Source organism: Calliopsis andreniformis, chromosome 5 (genome assembly GCF_051401765.1).
Source record: "Calliopsis andreniformis isolate RMS-2024a chromosome 5, iyCalAndr_principal, whole genome shotgun sequence".
Taxonomy (NCBI): Eukaryota; Metazoa; Arthropoda; class Insecta; order Hymenoptera; family Andrenidae; genus Calliopsis; species Calliopsis andreniformis.
In genome coordinates this window covers 13,731,236-13,752,088 of record NC_135066.1, presented here as the reverse complement: position 1 = coordinate 13,752,088, position 20,853 = coordinate 13,731,236, and the positions used below count along the sequence as shown (strand labels likewise).

At 37.8% G+C, this 20,853-nt stretch overlaps 1 protein-coding gene across 1 annotated transcript in view; it reads left to right on the top strand.

Moving 5' to 3' along the window:
* Nrx-1 (neurexin 1) overlaps positions 1-20,853 on the top strand; it is a 370,027-nt gene that overhangs the window by 191,206 nt on the left and 157,968 nt on the right. The window contains exons 8-9 of the mRNA XM_076377439.1: positions 5,286-5,444; positions 11,265-11,417. Of these exons, the coding sequence (XP_076233554.1) occupies positions 5,286-5,444; positions 11,265-11,417 (312 nt within the window). The remainder of the gene's footprint in view (positions 1-5,285; positions 5,445-11,264; positions 11,418-20,853) is intronic.

Genomic DNA, 20,853 nt, shown 5'->3' with positions numbered 1-20,853 from the left:
GAACAGAAGGGCCTCGATTTAGAGGCCACGCAATTCGTAATAATAAGCTCGCGTTGTTACAGTGACAGGCCATTTTTTGTTTGGCATGGGTTCAGGAAACGACGAGGCAGAAAGGATGTACTGTTGAGAGTTCAGAAATTGCCGGTGAATTCGATTGGCTTTGTAGAAAAATACATAGAAGTGGTACACGCGCATTTCCTTTATTGGCTGAATTGGTCACACCATTGCTACTATTTGCAGTGAAGTGAACACTCTTCACGCTCTTGTTCTACCTCATTGACAAATTCTGAGTTTCCAACATTGGAGGATCATGCGAAATTACTTGAAGGAAAACTTGAAACTAATGTGAAGTATAGGAAGAACTACGGGAAGAGCATTTATAAAGCAGAGAAGCAGTAAAAGATTATAGTTCTGTTTTTAGAAAATTATGAAATGAGTGAACCATTAAAAAGGTCACTTCTGGCAGAGATAGTAGTTGTAAACTTACCTATAAATTTTATTTCTCGTTCCTCTAATTGCTTCTGCAATTCTAGCTTCTCACTTCACGAATTCTCTCCAAATATCTCTAATTAAAATAGTAGTAATAGAAATTATTTTTTCCTTTGCCCAAAAGTTTCTATACTCTTACTCTCTTCTAATATTTCATCAAAGACTAAACAATCTACCAAAATCTTCTGAGAGATCGGACTCACAGGAACAGGGAGTAATTACGAAAGGAACAGACGTGGTGATTGCATTTATCTCGTTGCAAGCTCCAGCCGCGGGAATCTCTTCGGTTCGCTTGTACACGATATTCCGAAGTTTCGTGAAACAGGAGCCGCTTCATGCAGCGCGCTGATTGTGGCACGTGTAAGTTTTAATTGCGCGGAAGTTTGAAAGGTCTGCGACCCTGGAACAACCGAGTCGCGCACAATTCCCCGACCAACGACGGATTTCGATCGATTCGCTGGATAAACTTTTAACATTCTACTTAACACCATGGAGGACAGAGCAGTTACTTCGTCTTGTTTCCTTGGTAGACTTCTAAGAAATTCGAAACAGAGCCAGGAACGTAACGCGCTCGCAAACAGAATTGTCGTTTGTCACGACGAATGGATATTAACATAACTGCGAAAGTACACTCGTTTCAGGCAACGCAACGATTAAATTTCAATGGTATCGTCGACATGGGAGAAGAATTTCTTGGATGAACTCCCCCTGTCCCATTTTGCAAAGTTTTAAACGAGCCGAGGGGTACTTAGAATTCTACCGTGCTAGAAAAAGTATTAAAGAATCATTTTGAAACGTCGTGATAAGTTGAAAGTAGATTTAAGGGATACTGCTTAGTTCTGTGTAGCTAAGCTGTAGGGAAGCTAACACTCTCATCTAGAGAATAGAAGGCTTAACGCTAGTTGAGGAAGATTGCTTTTTTCGATGCACTTCAGAAATTGATAAAATCCTTGCAGGGAGTCTCCTTATTTGATAAATTGAGTCTCTGAAGGTGTCTGACGTGTTTTCTAAGAGTCGGAACTGAGAGACAAGAAGAATGATTGAGTGAAAGATGAAAGGAGTCTTTTAGGGTTCTGAAGTAAATTTAAGTACTAAGTCTTCTTTTAGATTACAATCTTTAGCGTAAAATTGTTATTGATAGTGCTTGTTCCTATAGACATTCATCTATTATGAAAATACGTTTTAGAAATTGCAAGAGATGGGATCTAAAATTTGGATTGAACATTTTTTTAAAGCGTCACCATTCTAAAATAAATACTGGTCTGCGAAAATATTGAAGTTGCAGGGTAGAAATTTGGCTAAAAAATACTGTTTTTCTATTCTGAGTAGGTACACTGACTCTAGGACATTTATTTATTCCCTCACAGACCGAACTAAAATATCTAGATAAATATTAAAACAATTTCGCGAACATCAATAATCGTTTCATTCTCCAAATCCTTGCCCCTTTTCACATCACTCTTATTTACATAACCAACGAGAATCATCGTTCACCTTATTGCCAAGGAGGGATCCACAAAGGCTGGCATTTAGACAGGAGCATCTGCTCCCGTAGCATGGCATCGAGTGGTCCATTACCAGAAAAGTGTCGATAGTCGTTAGTTCCCAGTTATCTTGCTCCTCTTTCGATCTTCCCTTTCACGGTTCTGGAACCCTAGCTGAGAGTCGCTCTTCCCGAGCAAAGACTCGGTTCGAAAGGACTTTCCAGGGCTTCCTTTCAGGCTTCTTCCCGCCATTCCTCTAGCTAGCAGCGCTTTTCGTTCCTATAATTAGACTGCTCTCCAGCGAAGGATGCTTTTCCTTCGAATCACGGCCGAGCAATCTCTTCATAATTCCCGCGGCCTTATCTCGGATGTTTCTTAGCGAGTAAACAGATCTTGGATGGAGAGGGGAACTCCAGCGTGATAAAATTAAGGGGGAGCAGTTCGTTAAGGGGCTCGCGGGACCCTTTCCACCCGGAAGATTCCCTCAGCTGGCAACCTGAGTGGTGCATTACGATGTTTGCCCTTCCTCTCGCCGCCATGACGGATATTGTGCCAAGCTTCAATGAAGGGCTTTCCAGCCACTTTATTCCTATCCACCGTGCTCGCTGAAGGATATCACATTCCGGGGCTGCGTCGAACATTACTCGATACGCGTTGAGTTTCTTGTTGTTGTCAGAACGTGAGCTCTCGACGATCTACGAGATGATGGAACTCAATTTGATCAGCCTAAAGGTGTTACGGAGCTCGAAGAATCTTTAAACAATCACGATCTTCAGAATTTTCTTTTAGTGAATTTACTTAGCACTGTGTCTGCAAGCTGGGCCATTTGCAACCCAGACTATTCTTGTTATTAAATTTCTGCCTACCTTGTTTAAAAAGTTATGGTAACATACTGCAATAACAACTGTTGGATGACGTTCTAGAAACCTAAAAGAGTATTTAAAATTTTGTTGGATTCTTTTAAAATATAAAAAACGTAGAATACAGAAACTGCATGGACTCAGCTTGCAGAAGGCGTCAGTAAGAATAAGATTGTCGATGGAGGATTAATGTACTGTGCTTCGCTCAAGGGATAATCCCTGAAAGGTATACAGGTTTAATTGGTCAAAATAGAAAAGAACGTGCCCAGTTTCATGTATACTTTCGGTTGTTACAATCATACTTCATGTAATTCACCACGTACATTGTACATCGAGAGACTCCTCTTGTCCCTTTGGCGTCTCAAAGATCATCTCTTCAGCGAAGCACAGTACTTGATTTGAACTTACAATCATTTTTACTGTACCCATGAAGATGCTGTATAAATATTTTTGTGTAGGTAATTTACTTTAACAATATATGTTGATCTTAAAAACCTGTCTTTCTTTATAAAAATAGCCTTTCTTTATAAAACCTCAGTAAATACAAATCTAAATCGAAAAAGTATTGTAAATATACACATAAATTTCTCTCAAAGAAAGATGTATTACAAAGTATCGGTGTATTGTGCTGAATCATAAAATCTGTCGTGACGATTTTTCAACTAATAGCTAGATGGCAAGTACTGAGAGAATTGACTCTTCAAACTTCGCTGCATTACCTTTGCATTGCGGTTCAATAAAGCAGAAGAAGAATCGCATTGAAACGAGTGTCTTCCCATGACGCTTACAGCGTTTTCCATTTCCCCTCTTCAATCACCCAAGCAGTGGATCTCGTTTTTCACCCGACGCGGTTTTTACGCCGATTAGCTGTGCACGCCCCCTACAAAGACACAATGTTCATTGACGTCGCGGAACGTGAAAGAGGAGACGCCGTGGAAACATTGTCCGAAACTGCCAGCTCTTTTTTCTCTATCAAGGATCGTTAATTAACAAAGAAAAAGATCCTGAACGTCCCAGGATACCGTGGGTGTCATCGTTTTTCTCTCAGATCTATTTGTCTTCGGTCAAGGAACGGAATCACCCTCCTTTAGCGATAAATTAAATTCCGGACGTAATTGTTTAGAGATCTCGTTAGCGATTTTGTCAGGGAAGAAGATCCATTCTCTGCTGAGCGAATATTTAAGAGTAAGATTAAGCGAACGCCGAGTAAACGTCAAATACGGTGACATTGAAAATTATCAATAGGAGTGAACAGAAAATTAATAGTATCAGGAAAAAGTTTTTTTATAATAAATATGTATATTTAAATTTACTTTCTCATAGACTTTCTATGATACACATTCTTTGCTCATGCTGCTATATGAATGAAATACTATACATATACAGGATATTCGACAAGTGTCAATAATTATTAGGGGTGATTTTATATGATAAAATGAGGCAAAATTGAGTTTGAGACTTTGCTTCATTATTTGTTGCAAAAATGCGTAAAATTTACCTGAAGCGTGTCTGACTTGTTAGGACTTACTCTACTGTCAGTGTACGGCCATGTCAAACGATTTTCGCTGCATGGACATTTTGTATCTCTGTCTCTGTCTCTTATTCAGTGGCTTCCGCACAAAGAAGAGATAGACAGTATGGATGCAGTCAGATTCGTCTGAGCTAGGTGTACATCAGCCAGATCAGGCGTAGCAGTATCAGTAGAATAAGTCGAGTCAGGCACATTTCGACCAGACAGTTTTACTCACTCAGACAACAGCACCATCTCAAATACAGCACTCGCTTCTTAACAAATAATACTAGTTTCTCGAATTCAACAGATTGAAAACCCAAACACCCTCTTTCCAGACTACATGGACAATAATTTTCGAGATACTGACAATGAAAATTACTTCAAGTAGCTCATCCCTTAAAAAATGAGAAAATTAGAATCAAGAAATTTAAAAATTAGAACTGAAACTTTTAAATTTTGAATATATTACAATTCGAAAATTTAGAATTTTTTAAATCCAAGGGGTAAGGTCTTGGACAGTATTTTTTTTTTGTTATTAATGTCGTTTAAATTATTGTCCATAAAAGGAGCTATGTATTACTCATTTAGCTTAATAAATTCCACAAGCCATCAAAACCAAGTATGTCCTTGGTACAAGAACAAGAAAAGATTAACAAGAATATCCCCCTTAGAAAATTATAAACAAGCACAGATCACAGACAACAGCATGCGTGTTCACCGACTGCTTCCTTAAAAAGTCCCCTTTCCATCACCGACAATTTAATCTCCTGGCCGCTTCGAATTGCATCACCATCTCAGGACAAGTTGGTCGTACTTTAATCTGCAATCGGGTTCCAGCGAGCGCTTTTAAGCCTGATGTTAGGTGGGGGCAAAGGGGAGCAGCGTAACTTTTCGGAAAGCCCTTACGAACTTGGCCGTACTATGGCTTGTGTGTTGCAGCTGTCCGCCATCGTCGATGGGATTTACGCGGAGCACGGGCACACCGCGGGCTCGTTCACACATTTGGCAAGCGATCGACTGCTGGTGGGCGGTGGCGCTGACGCGAGGTCCCTGCAGGGCGCCAAGGGGATCAACAACTTCGTCGGATGCCTCAGAAAGGTGAGACCCGTTCTTAGGATCGATGCGATCCACTTTGCGATATATTTGGGTCGCGTAGATCAGGAGGTCTCGGGCGAACCGTGCGGAGCGCTTAGAGACACGTGTAGGACATGCTCGTGAACGCTGTGATAGCAAGGGATCCGGAGACTGGCGTTATTCGATAAAGAGAATGCATTTTCTCGAAGTCACTTGGAATTTAGACACGTGACACTCGAAACCTTTTTAACACTCTCGAAACGTATGATGGAAGCATTCTGCCAGCGAACACTGGCTTGCAGGGATGACTCTAAATGATGGCAAATGAGCAGCGTGCAGAGGGAAGGCAAGCGAAAGCGTAATGTTATGAGTTTACTACCGCATGTGTATTTAAGAAGTTAGCATTAGGAAGGAGTAGGTACGTAATAGACAGAGTTCTGGGAGAAGAGGAACCTTAACCTAATTTTAAATTAAAATTCATGTGTTCTAAGTTCGGAGACTACTGTAGGTAATTCTAACTTTCTTATATACTTCCTTGTAAGTGAAAATAAGATCTTATTTTTAGTATCACCCAATTTCTTAGGATCTTCATATGACCTACACGCATTCACTCACAGAAGAAATAATTACAGTATCTTATGCTTCTCTCGAAATCATTCATTTTTTATTTCAATAGTAATCTTTTAAATAATTCTCATTTAACGATTAAAATTGAACATCCTATATAACACTCCTGTCAAACCCAACAATAAGTCCACTTTTTAACCACTTCTCAAATTAATATTACGCCAGTATCACACCTACTATTCGTGTCCCCTTAGAAGTCCCCTGGAAAGCATCGCCTCTAACACACTCAATCCAGGAAAAGTCCTCTGGAATGTAGCAGGTCTCCTGGAATATAAAACACGAACATATAGTACTTACAACTTAGAGAAAAAAATTCTTCTTTCAATTAAAAACAAAATTCTTTCACTATATACCTAATACCTACCTAAGTCCCTAGTTATATTAGACACGATTCTACCTGAAACATACACGTACACCTAATTTCAAGCTACAAAGCCATGAAACGCCTCCCACAGAAAATCATGTCCACTTCAACCCCAATCTAACCCAATTAGTTTCAAAACCAAACATCTTTTGTCCAGAAACAGTAGCTTCCATAGTACAGCGATCAACAAAGGAAATTGTTGTCCAGAGACTGCTTAATAAATTTGCCCCCCGCGTACGTCCGGCCGTGCATCAGGTTAGCCAGGTCGTTTCGTTAAAAATGAAAATGTCTAGGCTGAAATTCCGCTCTGTGCACGTTGCGGCGGCGGTCATTGCGTCGCGTCGCGATGAAATATTCATGGGTGGGTCGCCTTACTTGCAAAGTTTCGTGAAAAAGCGGAACGCGAGAGGGAAGGAGAACTCGTAATAAAGAAACGAAGGAAGCAGTAAACTGTTCGCGGGAACGGCGCATAAAGTAAGAGTCCGAAAGTTGAAAGGTTAACGGCAGCCATCGTTCTCTGGATATCGGCTGTTAAGTAGGCACCAAGGGTGCGCCGACGTAAACTGGCATAATATGCAAATGGTGATCGCCACGCGGGCTCCCTTTCGCGCCAATTACTTGTCACGAGTTCCGACGGAAGTTGCGGGAACGGAATTATCAAGCGAGCAACTTGGGAGCCGCGGGAACTTCGCAAGGCGGTGATTCGGAGCCAGACAAATGGACGGGATTGAAATTAAAGACTGAATAAGGAACACGCTTCGTTGTTTCCTTTTATGGTAATTAACCTGTTTGCTGGGTCATTTCGCTACGGGACGAGGGTGTCTAGCGTGCTTATGGTTCTGTGGTAAGCCTTAGCTGAGATAGTATCGTAGTGATATTATAATGAAAATGATGCAGTAAGTCACTGTAATTTCTCTATTTATCAACTTCTATAAAGAATTTTTAGGAGTCTTGTAAAATTTACTGATTTCATATTTGTACAAATATTCTGGAGTACGGAAACTAGAAATAAAAGATTTAAAAGGATAAAATAGATTCTATAGCTCATTGGTCGCGAAGTATGTAAACTTTGAAACGAGAACTTTTCAAGGAAGAATTGTTATTTATTTATGTTTAAAAAGTCTCCTCGACTCTCTTAATGCAAAACCACGTTTCAGGTCTTCAGTAGCTTAAACTCGAAAGAATCCGAACAGACGAAAATGAGAAATATGGTGAAGGATAAAACCATGAAATATTAAAAAAGAAACGCGCGTACATTTGTCAAGAAAATTTAAATGGCAGTACGACTGCCTCTTTCGCCATCTGCCGTTTCTATTTTTTCATGAAGCCGTAGGCGAAATAAAAAAGCTGAGGATCCGGTACACAGCTCTCGAAGGAACGAGCTGCTGCATATGTTATATCTGCCTCCTTTTTTTCAACGATGCCGAATATTTTTTTTGCGCTAGTGTCTCTAGATTTTTGACTATCGCCAATTTTCCTGGAAAATTCCTTTTTCACCATTTTTCTTTAAAAACCCAGTAATGAGTAGACAGTTCTAATGTTCATATTACCTTAAACCTAAAACGACATTCCTCTACTGATCAGCATAAATATCACTATGGCGTTATAGGCGGTTCAAAAAAATATTTATTTCTTTTGACAAATTTTATTTCCATTTTTCTTAGGACAGCTTAAAAGAAATAGTTGCACGGCTTGATTCCTGTTTATAAAAAAGAATTTTTGAGTTACTTCGAAATATATACTATGTAGCCTATATGTATAGCACAGAGACGTCGTAAAGACATCCAGTAAATTCCTAAGAATATCCAAAAAATATGTTTGAAACGTCTAAAACTACTAATCAGTATGTCTTTAAGAGGTCTTAAAAAACATTCATCATACGTCTTAAAGACGTCCAAATTACAAATTAATTATGAGACATTCATACAAAAAGTAGACATCTTATGAACGTACAATAGTCATTAAAATAAAGACACAAAATATCTTTAAAACGTCTTAAAAGACATTCATAAGACGTTTTGAAGGCGTCCAAAGGCGTCAATTAAATATTCAGATAAACGATAAACGTCTTCAGGACATCTCATAGACGTAAAATTCAGGAATCTTTAAGACGTACACAGTCGAATAGTGGACGTCGTAAGACGTTCAGACATAAAATAGACGTACAATAGACGTCTTCAAGACTTCCTGTGCTATCTGGTAGATTTTCAAGTTGAAAACTTTCTGGTTCGCCAGCGTTCTAGGATTAAAATTATTTACAGAATGTCTACATAATCCCGAGCCAAATATCGCGAAACTTCGTCCCGCTGGAATAATCGAACTCCGTAACCGTTCCCTCGTTAAACAGAAACTTGCTTTCGTACACAGCAAATTCCCGCGAATCCAAGTTCCCGACTTGAAAATTCCGCTCGCAGACGTCGATGATTGCACTCGGATCCACGCTCGGTTACAATATTCTGCCGTCGAATTTGAACAAGATCTGGCGCCGCCGCTGAAATAATACCGTCTGTCGCGGTTTCTGTTCGCTGGGACCAAACGTTCTAATGGATCCAGCCATGGCCCTCGACCAGTGTGTAGCAACCGACAGCTCTCCTCGATATTATCCCACTTCCCGTTTGTTAATGCTCGCTCCTCTGTGCAAGGTCCACGAGTACCGCAGAAGTCTTCCTTAATGAAGACTTAGACGCTTTGATCGTCGCGATACCAACCGCGACGGGGATGAAACGTCTTAGAAACTCATGCTCGACTCCTCGAAAATGTCGATCCACTTTCAGAGCCTGCACTCGAAGCGCAATAGAACGCTTAGTATCCTAGCTGGGGCTGACTATGTCTGCCTCTCGTAGAAGTCTATACGTATTTGCTATTAGACACGGGTTTGCTAAAGAGCCGCTGATTTATTAGGTCCTGCTGCCTCTGACTGTTTTTCAGCTTTTCTGTTCTGCCACTGTGCGAGGATTTCCTCGGAAACGACACCTGTTTGCAAGTGGCTGAAGACAGGTTATTGGATTCGACTGAACCCATGCTGACGATCAGGCTGAGGGGGATGTTTGTTGTTGGGATCGAGTCAGATGTGCGTTCTTATGAAATTAAAAATTTTTCATTTTTAGGATTGTATATTTGTTTCTAGTTTTTATCTTTTTAGTTTGTGTTCTTGGATGGTGGCGAAAATTCATTTTTGTAGACTTAAATCGGAGGAGTCATGAAAATAATTATTGTTCGCGCGTTTAGAGGATTCCTTTAGAGTAACATTCTGAATAAATAAGCAATGAAGAATGGATTACACTTTGGGATAAATTTTTAATTTATTTAAATCCACAGGATTTGATTTATTACTTCATTTATGTTTTGCCCCTTTTTTTGAGTGTGTATATTAATGTAAATCGAATATTTTATTTTAAGTAACAACGTATATTTATGAGGCTAGTATAGAGTACATTCTGTATTTTAACAAAGTACTTTGTTATTTCTCTTGAACCTGCAACAGTTTTTATCGTCCCCTTAATTCCTATTCATTTTCCTGCCCCTGCCTTTCCTGTCTTCTTTATCATCGAATAATTAGTTATCGATCGATTAATTAAGCTGATTACATTGTTTATGCGGGAGGATAAAAACGAGCGACAGTAAATCTCCCTGAAGAGCTTCCGAATTTTAACCAAACTGTGCTTTTGCGATCTCTGTAAATAACATTCAGTCCACTCGCGGGAGAGGGAAAAGAGTAAATCCCGATTGCCCAGGATCGATAACAGATATAAATCTTGACTAATATGTAATTAGTATGTTAATGCGTACGTTAATAATCGTGTAAGTGGATTTATCTTTCAATTAGCCTTGTTCATTTGCGGCGTGCAGTTTAAACTTGAACAAAAATACGTGAAATTGTTCTCCACCCCTCGTATATGCTTATTATTATGCTGCTGTCGTTATCGCTATCACTGCTGTTACTACTGATAATTCTGTTCCCTAGTACACGCTCGTTTCAAAATTTTTGCTTTCAGTCTACACGACGAAACTCTTCAATTCTGGAACGATAAAAGTGATTTTGAAAATCAGTCTTGTGTTTGAACATTGCTTTACAAACAATTTATCTTTCAGAACGTTACTTGCAATGTTGAAATTTCTGCTTGGGTACTTAAACCTCGTACAACGAATGCAGGGTCACTTTGACACTAAATACAGTACAAGATGTCAAAAGTATAAGAAATTTATTTGTAAGAATCGTACAAAAAACACGCTTACTTCATGTATCAAGTGTACAGAACACTAAAGTACAATTTATAATATTCAAAAGGCGTTTTTCTGTATAATTCTATCTCAAAACTAGTTTACAATAAAAATTCTATTATAAGGTAAATGTTCCAGTAGTTGCCCATGTCCCGATATCTGAAAACTACGTTAATTTTATTCAACTATTCGCTTAAATTCTAATGTATTAAGTGTACCTAATTAAAAATAAAAGTTAGTGTCAGAAAATAGTATCCTCAGTTCCTGGGTCCTCATAATTAAAGCATTGGATTATACAGTTTTAAGGTGTTTGCTAATTGGGACACTTGATATCTTGAGCGTTCAGATATTGGAACGTTTACCTTATGGATCAAAATAACCTTACATTTAACAATTAACAAGAGTTAATTGAAGAAACATCGCAAAATAGGTAAAATACCAATCTCCGTGATCATTCTCTCATTGACAAGCTTGTATTTCGTTCTTCCATAAAATCTTTACTCGACAGAGAGTCTCTGAGTCCCCTTACGTGTTCTCACGATTCATGTTTCGCGATATTAAAACCATTACAGTGTCGCCGTGGAGAGGTACGTGTGACGAAATGAAAACGTTCGTTTTCATCTTTTTCCCAGGTCGAATTCACCGCCGAGGGGGTAAAAATGGAGCTGATCGAAGCAGCCAGGAGCGGAGCCGCTGGCGCGGCCGCCTGGGGCAACATAGATTTCCACTGTCGGGAGCCGAAAGCCTCGGACCCAATCACCTTCACCACAAGGGACTCTCACCTCGTGAGTATGCTTCCTCTATTATTCCATTTTGAAAAATACGTTTTCGAGAGGTCGCGACTAACTCCTGACGAGCCTGGCATCCCTTTCGACGAAAAACCCTGAGGGATATTATTTCAATCTCTTCCCCTTGCAATATTAATAAGTAGGATATACGTTTTAGTCCTTTGTGCTTGGAGCAATTGTTAATCCTACTGTTAAAGTGTGTGCTACTATTTATCGTTATGATGATTCCATTTATCGAGGGAACTGCTTTTTGCAAAGGCAGGATGTAATTACAGGGTAAATAGTAATTAAGGGCGTAAAGGGATTGTGAATCGAGAGGCGTGGGCAAAAGGCTCGAGTCGAGTTTTGTAAAATGTCGATTATCTAAATATTGGTTATCATGAAATACTATATGTTTACAGCAATGTATGTTTCATTGGAAACTACGTATTTATTTATACACCGAAATTAATTTGCGCGTCATGTGAGACGAGTCATCATGTGTGATGGGTTATGAGTTTCTCTTGTGTACTCGAATTTATAGTTTAAATATTTGGAAAATTGAAGTATTCATTGGAACAGTTGGAAAATAGACCTTAATTGTGATAAAAATAATGCAATTTAGAAAGTATAAATTTCTTGTGAACGAACTTTTTTAGTAAATTGCATAATTTAAATTTTATTTGAATTGTGAAATACCCTGAAATAAATTTAAAATTTCAGTTCAGAATAATATTTTAACGAACTTAGGAACAATGTTACCATTTTGATTAACCTTCTCTTTTTTTAAATTAAAATTATTGAATTATCCTCTAATTTTTGTGACTATCTTATATGATATATACTTATACATATAAAAATTACTTATATATAGAGATTTGCTTCTCCATGATTTCTGATAACCGACGTTCTACAGTATTCATAAAAGTTTCAGCTACATTTTCCCTGATTACTAATACTGCTTTAAGCACAAAGGATTACTTGAATGTGCAAAAAAAGAAGTGCTAAAGGATTTTGTGTAATTCCCTGTTGGGATGGTAATCACATGTTCATACAAGAAACCATTTGTCTACATTTTGGTGTAAAAATTTGTAGAAAAACTGGTTCACCTTAAATTTAATGTATATTATCAAGATTCAGAAACTTGCGAAAGATATGGTGGAAGAAACTTTGAAAAGCAAGTTACAGTCTTTGTGTGGACAAAGGGGAAGTCACTAGAAGCGTCCTCGAACAGTCAACGTCATAATGGTTCCCCTTATCGAATGTTGGGTAACCAGCGCGGAAATATAAACGGAAATGCATCTGAATTACACGTCACGGGTCACAGCAGTGAACAGAAAGCCGCTAAAATGTCGTTTACGCTTTAGAGTCTCTTGAAGCATCTACGTGTTTTCGCAGGATTCCTCAAATTTTTTAGTGGACTTTACATTACGAATTTATTCTAGCCGCTGCAACTTCAATATTTAAAATTTCGCAAAATATTACGAAATTTAAGAATTTGAAAATTTTTAAAATTTAGGATTTAAATAAATGACTCTGGCCTATTTACATTAACATCGATTCTGTTACTAAATTCTAATATTTGTAGAAACATTCAGTTTGCAAGTTTCAGAGAGTACAGTAGATATACAAGTGATCATAATAAAAATGATTACTTATGTACCTAGTTCAATTTCTCATTGCTTTAATTTGAAAAAAGAAACACAATTATTTAAGAGAAGGGAATAGCTAAATAATTTGACAAGGCACTAACAATAAAAAAGTAATGATGATAATTGTGAATTCCAAAGTGTTCCAGAGTCGTTCCAAAGATAACTTAGATTATTTTTGATTAGTCGAATAACGAATACAAGTGTGTTACCTCTTATTTAAACTTCAAAAATTATATTTGGATAAAATTCTGTTCATCTCAGGTTAGACAGACAGCTTCTCCTAATCCCCAAAATGTAGTTAATCTTTCTATTTCACACACTATATAACATAAATCATACTATATTTACATACATACAAAATGTATAACAAACAGAATGGAGCATCGCGGCATACAACAAAGTATCTTCGAGTTGCTTAAATTCCAATGTCAGACGTTTGAGAAACGCTGAAGCAGGGTAGCGACAAAGCGCGCTTTTAGAAGCCATCGAAACGTCATCGTTACCATTGCAAATCCCTGTTACCCTATCTACCCCAGCACAAAGTGCGTGGCAAAGAGGGTCAAAAGGGTTAGAGAACGCAAACTAGAATAGCGGGTCTCTAGCAGGGCAAGGCTGTATGTTCCCCTCAGAGCACATTTCGCAGCCCTCCTGTTGGCCCTTGTTTACGAGGCTAACCCGTTCTTGGATTATAGTCACCATTGGCACACTTTAAACCGATCCTGTGTTGTCGAATGGCGGTACGGATATCGACTTTACCTCCGCTGGTGTCATTGCGAGATGATTATCCTGCCTAATTCCTCGATAGCCGGGTGGCGTTACCATGAACCGAGTTACTGCCTCTCAAACATTTGTAGGTGCTTTATCGTGAGTCATGGGAGCATTAAGTTATTTTCAAGCTAATGACGAGTGTTTGAGTTAGGTATATAGGAGGAACCATATGGAACTAGGTATATAGGAGGAACCACTATTAAGCAGTATATTTTTTTTATATAAGTAGCTAATACTGGAGATAAAACTGAAATTCTTTTCTCTGCGATAGTTTTAAATTTTGATGTCAGGTTTTGGGAAGCTGAATTATTTATCACTTAAATTGAGAAATATTAAGAAATTATGTAATACTGTGTATTTTGTACTATATCGCAAAAAAGTAATTTTTTAGTTGAAGACTACAGGGAAAGAACTTGGTGAGTCACATTTTCTAAATTTTAAAGGTAGAAACATCCTAAGGGAGTTAAATCAGTAATCGATCGCTTAGTAAGAGATCTCGATTCTTTTAATGAAAAACCAAATTTAAACTGAAGAAAGAAGGACTTCTTTTAGTGGTCAGGTTACATCGTTTAAATCAATGACATTTGCTAACAAAGAAGAACTTCAACTTCTCGATACTCCAGATATAGTAGCTATCAAGTTATAACTCAATACTCTAGATACAATAGCTACCAAATTCTTCTTTGTTAGTCAGCTGCAACTCGTTACTCGATCAGTACCCATTAGTAGATCACTTCAATAAATAATGATTTTAAAATACTTATTTATGTATCTATTTGTTCTATGATATAACTAAATATTTAAACTTATTCTATGATCAACTTAAGAAAATTCAAATTATTATTATTCGAATTATTATTTATCGAATTATTTATCGAAATGATCGACCACTGTACACTGACATCTAACTACCAACTTCTCTATTCAACTAAATTCCTCTCCCCAATTCTCACAAATCAAAGCACACTATTTTAGCTACCACATGACATCAAAAACAGAACACCCAAAAAAAGAGTTCATCGAGTCGTCGTCTTCCAAAATATCAAACATTCACGTCGACACCTATCACTATAAATAGGTCCATAAACCAAATCTCCAGATCTTGTTTCGAGCGTCTTCTATAACGCTTCCGCCAGGATCCCGTATGCTATGGGTAATAAAACGTCCCAAGGAATGGGGCTCTCGGAGTCGAGATGCGCGAATTCAATCTCGCGCGGGGCTGAATACATTCCAAGAAAGTGCCAAAAGTCCAGCGGATGCGCGTTGGGCTGTACGTGCACGTCCTGGCAAAGACGCATAACGTTATTCCTCAGAACAGTGCACACGTACACGGCAAGATTCTGCGCGACATGAAAATGTGGCGTCATCTCCCTAAGCGGATCATGTTCCCGCCTCTGCGCTCGTCGACGCGCGTATGCTCCGCGGCCGCGATTGATACAACCAGAATCTATTCTCAGGATATAGTGATTGAATTCGCCCAAGCGATGACACTCTCAACGTGTGACGCTGCTATGGGATTTAGAAGGTTGTAGCTCACGCGAGATGTTTACTAAAGTGGCGTAGTAGCTTCCGCGGCATTGCTGTTTTTTGACTCGACGCTGGACAAGGTTCAGCCGAGGGGAAATTGGGGTTCCTAGATTCTGATCCTAAGCTACGTTTTCGCTGAAGCTACAGCGAAACTTTTTGTTGATGTTCCATGCTTCCACGGTGAAAAAGCCGCTGGTTGGCAAATGTTTGCTCAGGTGTCTTCGCGTTTCTGCTGCCGGAAACGAAAGTTGCTAGGTACAAATAGAAAGAATATGTCAGGAGCAATGAGAACATATGTTCATTTTATGTAATAGGTTTTGTTGACTGATGTTATACGTATTGGAATCAGCAACAGCAATAGTAAAGCTGAGAATTTAATCCCCTGTGCATGAATCATTCAATTACGAGTTTGACTTGTGATTCTTGTGAGCTGTGAAGAAGGAAATCAATCTCGAGTTAGACTTCAGCAAGCTCCTGTTACAAAAAATACTTTGTATGTAAAATGAATTGTTTATTACGTGGAAAATGTTTGGTGCCTAATTTCTTTTACTTTTTTGGAATCTGAATAGTCCTTGAAATCAAAATAGCACTTTTGGTATATAATAGATCAAGAAGCTACTAATGTTTCTTTTAATAACCAGTATTAAATGAGATCAGTGGAGTTCTCATTTTTAATTCCTAGAAGAGTATTCTGGCAACGAATTTCCCATTTTCCTGTTTCCTGAATTGGCTTAAAACTACAAGTGCTTTAGTCGTACTTTGGTCATCCAACAATTGGGTTTGCACTTTGAGGATCAGCGATGGTTCCTATCTGGAAAATGGTTGTTGGAGAAGCCAGAGACTCTCCGTCTTCGTACCCAACAATAACTTAGTTGAGATATGGGTGAAAGCTCAACGTACTCGTGGTCACTTCAGTTCGGAGTAGCACTAACTGTCTTAAGCCACAATGAAACCCTTTTCATGTGTGTTACATCTCTTGAGTCGTATGAGATGGAAGGTACATGTAGAAAATTTCTTCAGCTTACAAGAGAATTATCCAAAGTGATCGTTTTCTGATTATAATGAAACATTGCAGATATTTTTTAGCAGCTTTTATTGACTCTTTTTTATCACTGTATTAACGAGCTAGAGAACGCATTTTTCTAACTTATTAAAATTAAACATTAAACTATTAGGAATAGCAGAAAAGTTTAAATTGAATATTTGCGCTTTTGAATGCTGAATTCGCCTGTGTAATTGTTTTTAATATGTTATGTTATTTTCATATAAAAATATGTTATAACGTAATGTATTTTTATGAATTTTTTAGGTAAAGTATTAATCAATTGTTTCGTAAATTTATACATACATATCGTGAGTTAAAATACAAAATATTTTGGAATTCTCGATGTGCTGTAAAATAAATGCATTAATAGTGTATTTACTTCTTGTGTGAAATACTACTTCGGAACAAATTATTTTGAGGAAATTGTATATCTTTCTCGCAAAACTGCAAAAATTTCATGCAAAAATGTAAAACATGCTACACCATTTAAATTTGCTTTGTGAAAATTTTATTATCTTTAAGAATTTAAAAGATACAGCTTTGTCTAATTTGAATTAGGAATTTAGTATGCAAGCTACGGAATAAAAAACTGTGTAGTATATACACGTAGAAAAAGTTTCTGCGTCTTGTTATTATTTTCAATATTAACGTATGAAACGTGTATAAAATATAATAGTACTAACTGAAAAAAGATCGAGTAAAATTAGCAGTGTCAATAGCATGCAACTATCGAGAGATTTGGAAGGATTATGTGGACAATCTGTGAAACTAATCCAACATCTCTCAATATCGAAATTGAAACCAGAATGAAAATCCGCGAATGAAAAGAAAGCGATGTGACACGGTTATCCAGTATCGCTATCCAATCGAAAAACGACGCGTAATGGAATCGATATCGCAAAATTATTGCCATCTGGGGAGGGCAACCATCTAAATATACCATGACACATTTTATCTTTTACGCTGCTATTACTGCGTCACGTGTTCTTACCTTATGGACACATTGTTTTTTAGGTTCTATCATTCGAATTGTTCAATGAGTTATGGCTGCAATGTAAGCTAGAAATTCTTCTGCTTGCAAGTTCTACCAAAATCCGCATAACAAACTAGAAAAGATCTGTTAGAATGAATTTCTGAATCGTGTTTCAAAAGAGCTGTCGTAAAAGCAAATCTGGTCTCCTGCATTCAATTTTAACTTGACAGAGCCATTTTAGAAGCAGTATTACTAAAAGGATCTACGAAAAGAGTTGACTAAAAAGTAACAAAATTATCTTGTTACTTTTGAAAAGACCTCTTTTGAGAATGAATTTATGCAGGATAGTGACGTAAAACCCCACCATACTACTATTACTAAAAATTCTTTAAAATGCATCCCTTTAACCTTTCACACTTTAATAGAAGAGAACACTAAAATTGGCAAATGTTAATACGTTATTTAGCACTCAGTTCATGAAAAATATACAAATGCATTGAATTGCAGATATTTATATTCATGTTAATAATTTATTTGATGCTAAATCCAACTTCTGATACAAAATTCACCATTTCAGTAACAAATTTCAAATATTTAAATGCCCCTTTCTTTTAATGATAATCTACCATCAGAGGTGCACATTTTCAAACCGATTGATTCAATTTATCTTTATCAGGAAATTGCATTCGCATCAGCTTGGTCGGAAATACGAAGAACGCATCCATGCAGAGAACCTTTCTAGGTTCATGAACGATCCGATAATTCGAATCATAATTTCCCTTTTTCCTATGCTTTAGCTTCATCGCCGAATTTCCCATAATGTTTTAGATACACAAACTTCTATTCTTTAGTATTAATAGAAGATTATACTGAAGATCGCAGAAATTTGAAATTCATCAGAATTTAAAGGAACATCTAAAAAATTAAGAAATAAATCCTCAAAGAAATTTTATATCCCTCTGAAAATTACCTAAAAAATTATATACATCTCTCTAACTTAATAAAACAAAAACTCAAAAAGTGATCGTAGTGACATTCGAATGTCGTATTTGCTAATCATTGACTAGATACTCTGAATAATCTAATTTCGTAGTGCAATACGTAGGAGGCCACGATGGCGTCAGTGAGTTCGCAATTCATATGGCCTAGCTAGTCGAATTCGAAAAGTTTGTCATTCGATTAATTACGGAAATCTACATGTCCATTTGTTGGTCGGCTGGGTCGCGCATCCTGAATTCATCCGCGCGGTTTCCACTGGCGCATACACATAAGTAGAATACGCCCGCGCATCCGCGGTTGTTAGGAAAATGCGATTTGCATAGGGTCATTTAATCGAGGCATCGTTTCGCATTAACGTTTGTCATTTAGCCAGGCTTGTTTTGCAAATTTGCAAGGCGCTGCCATTATCGAACGCCAGCGGCGGCGTACACCTGCATGGATGCGGCTGAATCGGCCAGTCATTTCAAAATATCATCACGCGCCGCTTCATTCGTCAACGATAATGCTCGGCGTGATTAAATTTCTTCGCCACCCAACGCTGTTCTCTATCGCCTAGCCATTCTTCATTTTATTCCCTGACGATACGGTCCCCTATGCTATTACTTTAAAAGAAAGATGAAGTTTTTAATTATTCTAAACCAGCTTGAGGGGAATATAAATATTATAATTAGCTGGGAAAGATGTAACGATTTTCTATGTTTGGTTTGCAGAGTAATTGCTTTATAAAAATGTTTGCTTTAAAATTGAAACTTCTATTATCTTTCTCTAGTAATTAAGAAGTGACATCGTTCCGCCTTCGTAGTACGTCAGACGCGTTACACAATTATATTCTCAGCCCTGATAAGCGGCGGAAAGTTATGGCTCTCATAATTGAACTTCGAGCTTGGAAGTGGAGGTGTGCTCGAGTAGCGTAACTTTAAAAACTGCAAAAAATTATGTCATGAATTATAAAGTCGACTTAGCCTCGGTGCCGAACTCTGCTTGCTCTCAACTCATCGCGAAACTTAAGAACTTCCGGTTCTACCTACCCTTGGGAATGGTATTTTCGAATAGGGGTATGGAAAAGTTTCTCAAACGCGCTCCGTTCATTGAATAATCAATAAATAATGGCGTGGTTTATAGAGAAATGGTGTCATCATTAGAGAAACTAAAAGTTATGGTAAATATAATTACGAGCAAAATATGGGCGTGATTATTAGACTAATTTTATAATGTGATTTTAAAAAATAAAGCAAGGCAAGACCTGCATATTTCGTGAAGATAATAATTCTGTAAAAATCGAGTCCCAATTGTGTTATAAACTAGAATCTCCCTAATCTTTGAAAATTCATTTTTTTCCTTTTTGTTTCCTTACCCTTTTTCTTTTGTTCTTGCGATGGTTAATGAAAGAACGATGAGAAGGCTAGCAAAGGTGGAGAAAGAGAGAAAGGAGAAAAGAGAAGAGCAGTGCATTTTGTCCTGGGCCTCCTATTAGACTCGCGAGTAAGGCTATCTACTTAGCAAACCCTGCCTTAGACACGGGGATAGTCAAATCAGGTTAGATACGTATTTGCATGAAGGACTAGCTAAGTAACCACTTTTAGAAAACGTGTGTCTAGGTGAAACTCCATTTAGGAAGCAGTGCTGCCAGGATTCTTGATAAATCGTTAAAAAAGGTTTAGAGGAAAAAAAGATGTAGAGGAAACATTTGCAAGTTTCTCTGAGGACGATTTATGCAAGATCAATATGGCAATTTATTAATAATTTCAGTCTTGTTTCGATAAATATGTACAAACTAATCTGTGTAAAACTAACAGGTTAAATTGACAGCACTGATCGAGTCAACATGTGTACACATATATATACCAGTATTGTATAAATTTAATTTTAGTAAGTCGGTAGAACTGATCTAGCACAAATTATCCTCAATAAAAGTAGGTCGAAGCAAGCAAATGTTCCCCTTATATCTTTCTTTCCTCTAAAAAAATAGGTTTCATAATTCCAGTTTTTTAATCTCCTAATTGTTAGTTTAAAAATCCCTATAAATTAAACGATAATATCCAGTATATCCAAACCATTCGAAGTACAAGCTGAGGACTGGTCGTATTACTATACATAAACTCCAAAGCTGCAAGCAGCACTTTCCAATCTCCAACTATTCAACACCTCTCAAATTAAAAATATAGCTCGACGCGCCTCTCCCGTTTTTATCCCCAGCGTCGCATTTTGTACCATAACTGGGTCCTCCAAAGCTTACTGTACAATCAGCAAAGCAATCTTCCTAGAAGCGTCAAAGTACTAAGTCAAAATACTGAGACGTCCCATAGGAGCCGACGAAACCACTCTCGTTGGACAAGCTCGATCTTAATTCGCGTGGGAAACGAGACGTGTTTCGCGTTTACGTGACGAAGATGTCTGAGCATCTCAGTGGTCATTTCCGAAAAGACTCGCCTCCGTTCGAAACGAGCTGGACAGTCATAACGCGTGATGAGCTGTCATGTAATTCTTGCT